This window comes from Sinohyriopsis cumingii, chromosome 14 (assembly GCF_028554795.1).
Source record: "Sinohyriopsis cumingii isolate HCF-2022 chromosome 14, ASM2855479v2, whole genome shotgun sequence".
NCBI lineage: Eukaryota > Metazoa > Mollusca > Bivalvia > Unionida > Unionidae > Sinohyriopsis > Sinohyriopsis cumingii.
The window spans coordinates 94,743,893-94,757,424 of record NC_142974.1 but is presented as its reverse complement, the minus strand read 5'-3'; the positions used below and the strand labels follow the sequence as shown (position 1 = coordinate 94,757,424).

Sequence of the window (13,532 nt, the reverse complement as noted above, 5' to 3'; positions counted from 1 at the left end):
GAAATGATGAAATTTAAATTTGGAACCACACTGACTTTGCACTTTGCGCAACGATTAATTTAGCAGTTTTCACATGTTTCTTTTGATGTTCACAAAATCTGAAATAAAAGTTATTTGCACGCTGAAATCATGCGTTGATTGTTAATTATTCTTGCAGTTGTCGCATATGATAAAATTTTAGCGGTATGAAATTTGTACAGACACCGTATGTAGACCCGGGAATAGATGCATGCAATGACCGTACGATATCAGATGGCAAGTAAATGGTTTCAATATTTTGTTCATCCTATATTTTACACGACGAATTCAGACTATTACAAAATTATTGAATATTTTAAATCTGTATGATTTTCAATGAAATTACATCCATTATGGATGAACTGCATGCCACGACGGCACGGTAGCATACGGTGTTGATACACTTTTCATGATATAGCGATAGTCTGGTATTATCGGTCAATCTGTATTATCGTTCAAACAAATAAAAATTAGTAAATGTTTTTAATGCACAGTAATAATCTATAAATATATTAGCCATCGATTATTTTGAATATATCTTAATTAATGCATTCCAGTTAATATTCATCTGATGATAAGCCGACTTTTGATCATTGTACATGTATACACGTATATGTTCTCGGAAAAAAAGTTAAATATTGTAAAACCCCGCATTAACGCGACCCCGCTTTTAACGCGATCCCATTTTATGGACCCCGATCATCGCGTTATAGCGGGTTTCCACTGTATAGTGTACAGAACAGTACTTGCACAGTGCAGATTGTATATCCTTGTTTATTCCCCAAACACCTAGTTGCAGACTTTGTTTTATTCATCATTTTTACCAAATCTCAATCTTCCAAATAACATTTTAGAAAAACATAATTTGCTATTTTATTGATTCGACCCACGTGCCCAAGAGTTACTGTTTTACAGAGAAATAAGCGATCCAACAAAGTGATGTAAATCAAAAGAAATGACACAACTTTAGTTATACAAGTTGCATAACCACCATAGATCATATTCACATAAATGATCATACAATACATTTTAGTTATGTTTTTTGGCCTACCATAAATCAAATTCATAACTTTCAACCCAGTATTCACTCCACATTTGATTTTTGCCAACTGGATGTTAGCCCATTTCCTTTTTATTTATAATTGGCAGATTTGTATTTTATTTTCTGACAAGAGACCAGGTAATTGTTTGAACCATGAAACTGGTTTGGGAAAAGGACGATTTTTGTCTGGCAGCAATGCCGGTAACTGTTTGTTCTACAACATTAATCCACACGACTAACATTGTCAATCAATTAAGATATAAGCACTTGATCAGATGAGTAGCATGATTACCACAGCCGAGTAAACAGACACTTATTTATGGTTGCTTACATCAAACTATGTCTGAGTGTTTAAGGTATTACAATTATTTTTAAAACATTATTTCTGAAACTTCTTTATTGTATTTTGTAGGTATTATTTACATTATGCACAACTGTGCCAATAATTTGAATCCAAGGATGTACTTCATTTAGTAACAAAATCTAGAAAATACAGCGATCGATTACTAGAAAACAATGTTGAAGGTGTCCCAAAAATTCTAATACATGAAAAAACTGCTATAATTTTGTGACACCAACATTTATATGTCATAAAAAAATTTACTTTTGAAAATAATTTAGGGTGTCCTAAGTCTTACAGTGTTTCCAGATGTACAGTCATTAAGGTATATTACACTTTTATCTTTTCATAACAAATCTATAAAAAAAAAAAAAAAAACATACCACCCAAAATACATCAACTATATATAAATACAATAAATTCCATTTTTTTCCCCCACTGGACACAACATGCTGGTAAAGACTTCTTTCATTTGTGTCAGCAATGATGTTTTTTGGCTCCATGTTCTATTTTTTCATATCATTCTCAACAAGGTTTTTTTCTTTTTAAGCTCCTCCTTGTATTGTCTACATGCAGTGTGCAGATTCAGACACAGAGTTACATCTGCCCTCTCATGTAAGAAATCTTTCTGAAAATACTATACTGCACCTTTTCCAGATACCAAGTTGTAGGTTGCAATATTTATCCTCTCTGATTTGGAATCAATAATATCATTCATAATATAGAAGGAATATTCGGCTTGTAGGCAATGAAAACAACTCAGTACATACATGACCATTTTTGACAGGCAAGGGTGTCTGGAAGCAATATCACCACTCCCAGCAGTGACTTATGTGTTGTCCCTCATTAAATTCTTGAAAGGAATCAGCTTGGAACTTTCATATCATTTTGGTCCAATAGACATAAGAGTTATAGAAAAATTTGTCAATGCCAAATATAGTGTCTCACTCGTCACTGGTGATGGACAATGAAGCAAAGTGTTGAACAACAACTTGTCTCTGGATCAAAGAAAAATATAGAGAACAAAACTTTCTGGATGGTTATACTTTCATCCATTTTTAAAGAAAAGTGAGTGGATTTCATTACTTTTTGCAATTCTTCTTGAAATGTTTACCCAACACCAAATCTAAGTTTGTATGATGCAGTTGTGTGTTTCATATATATCCCATCGTGTGTGTGTGTGTGTGTGTGTGTGTGTGTGTGTGTGTGTGACTTGTTTATTTTTAACATAGATTTAAAAAAATTTCAGCCATATTGCTATGATGTCTGAAGTGTGGCAGTTTATAGTGATGTCTAGCACTGGGGCATCATGCCGCAGACATGTAGCATGATGTCCAACCCAGTCACAGTATTCTGATACCAGGACGACCAGTATTAACACTAACTTCTTATATTAACACTAATTTCTTAATGCTGAGTGTCTAGTGAGGCAGTTGTCAGAACCATTTTTATGTCTTTGGTCTGACTTGGCCAGGGTTCAAACTTGCAACCTCCCACATCAGATGCAAATGCTCTAACCACTAGGCTACCTGAGTGCTTTTTAATCGCTAGCCAAAATGTCTGAAAATTTATTTAGACCAAGAACAATAGAAAATGCTACTGTCTAAAGTAAAAGCAAGGATCATTGCTTCTGCATTTGTGATGCTGTCAGAGAGTGGTGTTGCTGGTTCCTGAACTTGAGCCACTGATTTGAACATTAGATGGATGCCATAAGGTACTTGGTCCGAATTTAATGTTCCACTATTGCTTTTTGTTGAAAGCTGCTAAGTGAAAAGAAATACATTTAACTGCCTAGCTTTATTTATTCTCAACAGACTGGTGAGCTGAAGACAATAAATTATATTAAGATGGTTACAAAAAACTATAAAATTATATTTTAGAATAAAAAGGTTTTGTATTTGTATTTAAAAGCCAAAAGGGATGTACATGCTTGATATCATTATGCCAGATATTCAATATTAAACAACCAATGTATGTAAAACTCTCTGTAAACATTTCATTCTTGTGTTTTTGGTAATTTAGTCAATTATAAAGAGAGCACAATTATCTGACTAATACTACTACCTACAGAGACTGGATTAAAAGTATTTGAATAATCTAGTGCCATGTTATTTGGAACTTTGTACATGAAAACTAATTCCATGTACTGACACTATCTATAAAAGGCAAGCATTCAACTTTTTCAAAAACAGTTTCATTAGGTGTTGAATGTTATAATCTTAAAGAGTTTTAGAAACATCCATGTGCAGGCATTCAATGCATTTTAAAGATCAAGATAAACAATGTCCTAAGAATATAAACCCACAAGAAAGCAACTTATATATCAATAATGATAAAAAATATTTCCCTGCAAAAAACATAGAAAGATTACTTACGATCAAGATTATAATTTGTACTTCTAAGTTTCAATTTTTCTGTATGCAGCTTCTTTTGGTGTAGTTAAAATCTTCCTTGCAAAGTTTAAAAAATCCCATTCTCCTGGTGTTTAGTTTTCTTATGATCATCTGTTAAATAACATATACTTTAAAAGGAACAAATACTTTACAAGGATCATTGTGGAAGAAGACCAGAGACCATTTGTAGAAAACCAGATTCTAGATGATATTAAAAAATGAACTATATCAAGAAAAATCAGATTCAACCCAACAGAAAAATGCAATTCTGCTTTAAAACAGAGAAAAATCATGTCTGAAGCCAAATTGTGGACATCCACGAAGACCACTATGCCAGGTCCATGAAAGTGTGGATGGATCAATGTCCACTGTGGACACATGGATTTTCCTAAATCCAAATGCATATAATGTATATACTGGCAATCTACTTACATATAACTGGAATTGTTTTTTCTCTGCCAAATAATTAACATCTTTGGTGCACACATTTACCAGGAATAACAATCAGCAGACCTATATCCAGCTCATTTAACAGATATAGTATCATTGCAATGAAATTTATCATACATTATAGCAATCAAAGTCTAATCCAGGCTGAAACCTTGATACACTTGATTGCCCAAAAAGAAAATGCAGTTGTCTCAAGCTACCAGGAAATGGATTTTTCCATCCTGCTCTATATTTAATTTCTATAACTGACAGGTCACTTGGAAAAAATATTTAAAAAGACTGTAAAATTAGCATAAAATTTGTTGCAAGTTAACAATGTATTCTGCACCTACCACTGTAAGTAACTGCAAAGATAATTAAAACTTAATACCATTTCTTTGCTCTACTGTACAGCTTTCAAACACCATGTTTATTGGGTTGTTCTAATCACTGTACATCATTCAAACACCAGGTTTATTGGGGTGTACTAATCACTGTACAGCATTCAAACAAAAGGTTTATTGGGGTGTACTAATCACTGTACAGCATTCAAACACCAGGTTTATTGGGGTGTACTAATCACTGCACAGCATTCAAACACCAGGTTCATTGGGGTGTACTAATCACTGCACAGCATTCAAACACCAGGTTCAAAGGGGTGTACTAATCACCGCACAGCATTCAAACACCAGGTTCAAAGGGGTGTACTAATCACTGTAGAGCATTCAAACACCAGATTCATTGGGTTGTACTAATCACTGTACATCATTTAAACACCATATTTACTGAGCTGTACTAATTAGTGAACAGCATGTCTAGCCTACAGATAATATCTGCATAAGGAATGACAAATGCTAGACTGTACATTTATTGAACGTTTTACTTCCTTTTGTTTTCAGAGCAAATTAGAGTGATGGGGAACTCCTGATAATAAGAGGATTATCTTGGCTTTTATCGTAAACAGTTTTTATTATTCATATGTAGCACCTGTACAGTCATCTTTTGCCATGATATAATTGTCCAATCAATATCTGATTTTAAATTTATATGTAAATTTTCATTTTATACAATGAGAATCTCCATGGTACACAATTCCCTCGATAACTCGTGCCCTGATAATTTGCGAACCTGCTTATAACGCGGTGTCAGGCGTGGATCCCCTTTTTTAAACCCGAAAATACCCCAAACATTTATCCCTATTTGTTGAACTTGAAGAAAATCGCAACCAAAATTGGTAATGGGAGCTTTGATGTATCACTCGTTTTATCTTTGAAAACGGTAGATAGGACCTGGAAATTTTAATCAACACCATGAAATATCAAATTTAAAAATAGCTCATATGATTTTTTACATTTTCTTTCCAAACAACATTCCTAGTACACCGCAATTAACGATATGTAAGGAAATTTTGATCAATGAAAATGTCAATTACGCGTAGTGGAGGCAGTACTTTAATGAATAAATACAAATTAAATAACTTTTTTATCAACTGAAATTTGTGTTTTAGTTCCATTTTTTAGTGCCTTTTAAGTATAATCATCATAAATGCAATGTGTCCTCTTGTAATTAAACGTAAAATGTGTCAATCTACCGTAACAGCTATGTCTGCGTGCGTTTCTCTGAGAACCTAATTAAGTGCCGATCGTGTTTTGATAACTGACTTGCGGAAGTTTTTGTTGTATTGTTGTACTGAATTAAAAGCTGGCCTCCTTTGTATTATCACGTTAATAATGTCTTTTGAATTAAAAAAGGAGGTGGAATAAAAGAAAATTTAATAGGCACAAAAATCGGACTAACTTAAAATCTAGCGGCCTCGGTCGTATGTCGGGTGAACTCATTTCATTTGAGCAATCGAACACTGTAATAAACATTATTGTGTATGTAACAGAAACTACCTTAAATTAACCGACTCTTTCATAACTGTGATCAAAGATAACAAGACAGCCAAGCAAAAAATGAATACTTCGTAAAATATAGAGCTTGATTTCACAGATACGGACCATTGTGGGCATGCGAGTATCAGAGAATTCTTGAACTGGCATTTACAGATATCCTCAGGGATGACAAGAAATTTCAGTATTACTTCCACTGAAATCATGAATTAACATTGTACTATTGAACAATAAAAAATTGAGTTTTGACGTAGACGTGTCGCGAAATAAATGTCGCGTGTTTTTGAAAAAAAAGGAATCTTGTTTGCTGGTGTATCAACAGTTAGTCTAGTTCCCAAATTATGGACTACCGATTTGGCAAGATACTATAAAACACCACTACGGGAACCAGACTCATCAAGAAAACAAAAAGCAGTGACGCAATACACAGATTTTTCGCGTACACATGATGGTTGTTGAAACCAGTTGGAACGATCTTTCATATGTTGGATATTTTGGAGAAAAAATGTTATTTAAACAGAATAACGAACAACTTGATTAGAAAATGCGCATTATTAAAAATTATTATCAACGTGATAGTAAAATGAGGATTCAGTCATTAAAAGGCCCAGTTTCCTAACGCTGCTCCCCCCCCACACGGTTTTCTCGATGTCAAAGCAATTTTTTTCAATTTTTGGAGGTCCCTCGGTAACTTGCGCCTCGCTTATAGTGCAGTCTATGTTTGTGTACCCCGTTTTGCGTGTGTTATCGTGGGAAAGGTGTACTTATTGCAAAGAAACAAAACATGACAAAATTACAAAACAAAGTCAAAACACATCATGGTTACCATACAGCCCACAAAACTGGTAAGCCTTCCATCTGTAGTTTGACTATGCAACAGAGGACTGACAGATAAAAAGGGGTATTGATGAAAACTGCTTACTTTAAAGTTGTATGTCCATTGGTTTTGGTCATACAGTTATCTGGCCAGTAAATATGCTTGTCACTGAAGCTGAAGCTTTCATCACCTATTAATTCCTTGGCCCAGTATTGGTTATTGTAGGGTGGTTCTGTTCCTCCAAGTTCTGCTGGGAGCACCTCCTTATGGATAAAGTTATGCAGTGTCCCAAGATTTATGCCATGGAAATGAATCTGTGGTATGAAATGTATGAGTCTGAGAAATGAAATATTTAGATGGACAGATAATGGGGAGCTTTTGTAAGTTAATAAGCTGAGAGAGAGAGAGAGAGTGTTGACGTGCTTTCACTTTGTGACAGGAAAATTATAAAATTTGAACAATTAATCACTCCTTTTGATCAAATCCATTGCAATTTACATTAAAAACACAACCACCTATTATTATCATAGGCGAATTAAATGAAAAATCGATAAATATTTAATTCTGTATCCAAATAAATTCAATTAACTCAGTCCAGTCTGTACAAAAGTGTCATTATTATTTTTAAGAGGAAAATTACATATGGTCAACTAATGGGTGGCTCCATGATTTGCTGATGGAGAACATTGTTTTTAACTTAAAAGGATAGCATTCTATCTAGAAATGGAGGCTCGGCTAGACCTTATCTGAATTCCTTCTAAATCTGCAACTACATACTGTACCTTGTTTCGGTTTTTCTCTTTAAGGAAAGGTTTGATCATCTTAAACATGGCCTCAATATACCATGGCTGATTCACAAAATGGACTGCACCAAAACGAGCTGGAAAACAGTCCTAAAAAATACAAATGAGGGATTGTAGTTAGTAAAATCCATTAACTCAATAGGTGGCAACATAGAACAAAGCAGTCCAACATTACTTTTCCTTTACTTTGTGCTCTACAAAAAGAGAATTAATAGCATCTTCATCTTGCTTTAAAAATGTCTCAATCTTAGAGATAATAATAATAATAATAATAATAAAAATAATAATAATAATGAGGACTTTGTATAGCGCCTAATCTTTAGAAGCTCTAAGCGCTTTACAACATTAGACAACACCTATAAGATAAAAAACATATAATGATATGATTACAAAAACAAACACCATAAAATTAGAAAACATTAAAAAAAAACATGCTGAGAATATTTAAGGTAGGAAACATTATTAGGTCTTTAAGTTTGTTCTTGCAGTCGAAATAAGTGAATTTTGAGAGCACTCTTGAATGTGATCACTGTGTCTTTGTGTCTAAGTTCAGTGGGCAATTCATTCCACGTTGTCGGGCCCTGGTATGCAAAAGAACACTGTCCATATGACTTTGTTTTCATAGTGGGAATAATGAGTATACGATTGTCAGAAGAGGAGCGTAAGTATCTTGCTGGTGTGTACACATGGGTGAGGTCGGATAGGTATGTTGGACTAAAGTCCGACAGTGAAATGTAGCACAGAGAACCAATTTTGTGTTTGATTCCGGATCGAATGGATAGCCAGTGTAGGGCACAGAGCAGCAGGGAGGTGTGCTCTGATCGTGGTACTCTAAGTATGATCCGAGCAGCTGTGTTTTGAACTTTTTGAAGTTTCTGGAACTGATATTGAGATGAACCAGACAGAATTGAGTTACAATAGTTCAGTCTTGAACGTACTAATGAACACACAAGTGTTTTAGTGGCATCAACTGAAAGATATTTGCGAACTGAACTGATGCATCTCAGCTCAAAATATGCAGCCTTGCATATGTTCATGACATGTTGGTGCAATGTGAGAGTATTGTCCAGAGTAACACCTAGGTTTCTTACTGATTGTGTGAATTTAATGTTGGTGTTACTGATATTTATTATTTGAGGTAAAGGATGTGAATTAGAAAGTCTTTGTGTTGTGATCAGAATGGCCTCAGTTTTATCATCATTCATCTGCAGCTTGTTACATGTCATCCATGATCTCACATCAGAAATGCACCTCTCTACACCTTGGATGGTAGCATTAACTTCAGTTGGGTGGCTAGATTTGTATATTTGGGTGTCATCAGCGTACAATTGGTGAGACACTGGATGATGATCTATGACACTTGTGAGCGACTGAGTGTAAAGAATGAAGAGAACAGGTCCAATAACAGACCCCTGTGGAACACCACGACATAGATCAACTGGGCTGCAGTGTATTCCATTTGCAGATACAATTTGTGTCCTGTTGACCAAGTCGGACTTGAACCACAGTAAGGCTGTATCATGAATGCCAAATACATGCTGGAGACGGTGAAGTAATGTATCATGGTCTATTGTGTCAAATGCTGCAGACAAATCAAGGAGGGTGAGGACTGTAATCTTTCCGCTATCCAAGGCAGAGAGAATGTCATTAACTACTTTTAGAAGAGTAGTTTCAGAGAGAAGATAAAAAATGTTGTTGTTGTTGTTGTTTTAGGGTTTAACGCCATTTTTCAGCACAAGATAGGCTATACATAGCGGCCAGTATAACTGGTGGAAGAAAGATAAAAAATGAGCAGCCAAGCTATCTGGGTGAAAGAATGAGTTATTTGATCAGTCAACAAATATTAAATATAATCATTATCAAAAATATAAAATCACGATTTGATAACTGCATAGAAAATAGAATATATATTAATTTTACACAACTATTTTTGTGATTCTTTTTCATAATTACTTTTCAAAAGATACATTTTCCAAAAATTATATGACCCATGTTCCATTCCACAAGGTGTGAAAAACTATCTTAGATATTTAGTAGTTGTTGTTGTTGTTGGGTTTAACGCCATTTTTCAGCACAAGAGAGGCTATACCTGGCGGCCAGTATTGATGGTGGAGGAAGAACCCCGGAAAACCCCGGATAGAACCATCAGCCCATGAGAGGCTACCGGCAAGCTTTCTCACATATCCACACTGTCTGAGCCCAAGACTAGATATTTTGTGTGAGTGGTAATTTAGTCTTTTAACGTGACCAATCATAATTGTGAAAAACAGCAAGCATTCAACATTTTTTTTACTATTAGGCCAACTACAAAACTGAAATGAATGGCTAGTATTAATGAAGAATTTTTTTCTTCTAATGCTAACAATATTCAGAATAAAATGTGTGCATCATTTGATTGACTTCTAATTTTCAATTTTAGATTGCAACAACATTTATTTCTTTTCAAATGAAATCTGGTACTTTATATGATAAACAGTATTTACAATAATCTGACATAACAATGAGCAATGTGCAATTTCATCAGGACTTTAAATAATGAAAAATTATGTTTATTTTTACTTAGTGATCATTGAATTTTTATAATTTTACAAGAAGTTCGATTTTACAAGAAGTACAATTTTATGTCTACTTATTTAAAAATGTGTTATTGATTTGATATTAACCCAGATATGTATGCTTTATCTGAATTTGATCTGATTTGGTTGAACAGCACTTCATCTTATATACAGAACAGTCTCGATGAGCAAGGATTACGATGACTCCATGTCCTTAATAATTATTGCAGCAATGAAAATTAATAACAGTACATTTTTATATATACTATGGGTAGGTTGGAGCTAAAATTTGAACAGAAGGAATCCAAAAATGATAAACTATTTGTATTAACTTAAAACAGAACCCAAATAGCAATTTTAGTGTCTTCTAGTGTCAACATAGTACAGTTTATCTTTTGATTCATCCCAGAATAAAAAGGCACCGTTTACTTTCATTTATAAATGTATCATGCAATTTTAGGGATAATAAGAGCTCTAAAATTTGTCCTGGCAAAAAAAAAATCTGAGGAGGAACCAAGTATTGGGACTGGATTTTATGTGGCTCCACCTAATGGGAAGATAACTTGTTATGATATTTCATTATAACAAGAAAAAGCTAATCCATGGAAGAGGCATCCTCAAAAAGAGTACCAAAATAGCACAGTGTATGCCTGCCCCATGTTTAGTAGTCCTCTATGTAGGAATTAGAAGGGCATGATTGACTCTAGAGACCACTCAGCAATGGGTGTTAATGACCTAGACCTTTGGTCAAGGTATACAGTCTTGCACTAAAGTTGTGGGAAAGAAACTAATAATTTCTCACAAGACTTACCATGGTCATGACCTTTGACCTCTTTCACAGAGTCTATCTTTATTCACCCTAAAAGCATGTCATCCTCATAGTTTGGACAAAGTGCTTGCTTTATAACAAAAAGTATTCTGCAAAAACACCATTTTCTTCCAGTAACAATGTCCTTGATCTTTGATAGCTTGGCCACAAAATCCAAAGTCCTTCTTCCATGCCATATGCATGAGCCTTCTACAAACTTTGGTAAGGTCTTATCACAAAACAAACAAAAATATTTGGTCACATTGACTCTGACCGTTGACCTCAGAACCAATAGACTTCTTCCTTATTCCAAGTGCAAGCCATCCACAGAGTTTAGTCCAGTTCTGTGATGTAGAACTCAAGTCAATGCAGAAACCATTTTTCTTTTTTCAACAGTCAATCAAAGGGACCCAGACCCTTGACATTTAGACTTTTAAAAAAATCAATGTTTCTAATATGCAAGTCATCTACAAAATTTGGATAAGATACACGGGTGCAAACTAAATCTGCCTGCAGAGTGACCATGACATATGTCCATCCAAATCAATAAGCCTTATTATCCAAAGTATTAGCTACTGACAAATTCTAATGTTCAGCACGGTAAGATTTTCTAGAACTTTTCAGGATTTCAAAAGGTTTTCTGGATAAGTAGTCTCAATCTAGCTATATCCATGCATACCTTGGTGTGTTGCCATACTTATCCCTCTTCAAGCTGCACCCAAAACAAATGGCTCTCTTGCCCTAACTCAGGGGTCTCAAACTCAAACCAACTCCAGGGCCACATAAGGGCATTTTCGATGGCCCAAGGGCTGTACCAACTTTGTTATCTCTCATGACATCCTGTGATGCCAACCATTTTGTAGACCGCACAATAAAACTTGTTGGGCCTCATGCAGCCCACGGGCCATGTGTTTGAGACCCCTGCCCTTAGTGATCATATTCATTTAAAGCAACTGAAATAACAATGGTTATCAGGTGGGCTGTTCGTGCTAGCTTTCTTGCTTGTTTATTTAAGAATAATCTTTATATATTGTGCAGTTTGGCCACAGCCAACCAGAATATAAAAACAAGGCATGTCCCTGGGGAAAATAGGGAGCATCACAGAGAAAAACGTCAAGCCTTTTTGTGAATTTGATGCAAATTGGACCAGGAAGATCGATCAATATTAAGTGAAAACAAGGCTTTAAAAATGCCACCAAAAAATCTCCTGATTTTAGATCCCATTCTCTCTATTTTCTTATTCAGTCTCCCTACTTGGCTTTTGACAAGTTGACAGGTATGCCTTACATCCCGTTTTACAAAACTATGGTAATCATGCTAATATTATGGAATAAAAGGCAATTACACATCAATGTACTGGTATAGTTGACAGTCAAATTACCTCTTAATACAAGCCAGTTTCGGGGTTTTAATGATTAACTGGCCTGTATTGCTGTTGGAAAACAAAAAACATTCGCCAGCAACAAAGGAGATGCTAAAATATCAGGCTTTCCATTGTGTGGAAAGTTATGATTTTATTCAGCCAAAACACAAAACTAAAATTGATTAATGTTGATCTTAGTTGATCTTAATGAGAATTTTAGCCTTTATTATTACCACTACATGTATTCGTGAACATGTACGTTATGTATGTGCCTTGTACAATTAAATATGTGTACCTTTTTATAAATATTACCTTAAGTTGTAGACCGCTTATATCATTGAAATTGAGTAACTCATGAGCATGTGATGCAAGGTAAACGAAACAGCTATTAAGAACTAGCTGAAATGTTATCTGGAAGAATGCAATTTGGTCGAAACAATTTCTTCCTGGCATCCGTCCGTCTACGGGAGATGATGGCGTAGCTCCAAAGTAAGATTTTGTCTATCCTTCTTTCTAGCTCTCTTTTCAGCTTATTTTATTCTTCTCTCTTCCTCTGCGTTTTGAACTCCCTGCCTGACAGCTAGGCGCCAGCTGGAACGGTTGTTTGCACAGCTCTCCCAGTCGTTGACATTGATGTTTGCCGTCTTCATATCCTTCTTTCAAACATCTTTGTAGTGCAGATGTGGTCGTCCAGTTGGTCGTGCACCTTCTGCTAACTCCCCATATAACAGATCCTTGGGAATGCGACCTGGGTCCATTCTTTTGACATGGCCAAGCCAGCAAAGGCACCTCTCGCTGAGAATGGAGAACATACTGTTCATGTTGGTGCATTCTAGAACCTCTGTGTTGGGTACTTTGTCCTGCCACTGAATGTGCAGAATGCGCCGCAGACATCTCAGGTGGAAGCTGTTGAGTTTCCTCTCGTGTCTTGCATAGGTGGTCCATGTTTCGCTGCTGTAGAGAAGTGAGCTGAGTACGCAGGCTTGGTAGACACGCAATTTGGTCTTCTCTGTGAGGTTGGGGTTGTTCCAGACTCTCTGGTTAAGTCTGGCCATCACTGCTGCTGCCTTGG

General features: G+C 35.4%; 1 protein-coding gene across 3 annotated transcripts in view; it reads right to left on the bottom strand.

Moving 5' to 3' along the window:
• LOC149784423 (clavesin-2-like) overlaps positions 1–13,532 on the bottom strand; it is a 91,720-nt gene that overhangs the window by 54,998 nt on the left and 23,190 nt on the right. For all 3 annotated transcript variants that reach the window (XM_089932484.1, XM_089932486.1, XM_089932485.1), the window contains 2 exons: positions 7,714–7,824; positions 7,037–7,245 (listed from right to left, as the gene is read on the bottom strand). In XM_089932484.1, coding sequence (XP_089788610.1) covers positions 7,037–7,245; positions 7,714–7,824 — 320 coding nt within the window. The remainder of the gene's footprint in view (positions 1–7,036; positions 7,246–7,713; positions 7,825–13,532) is intronic.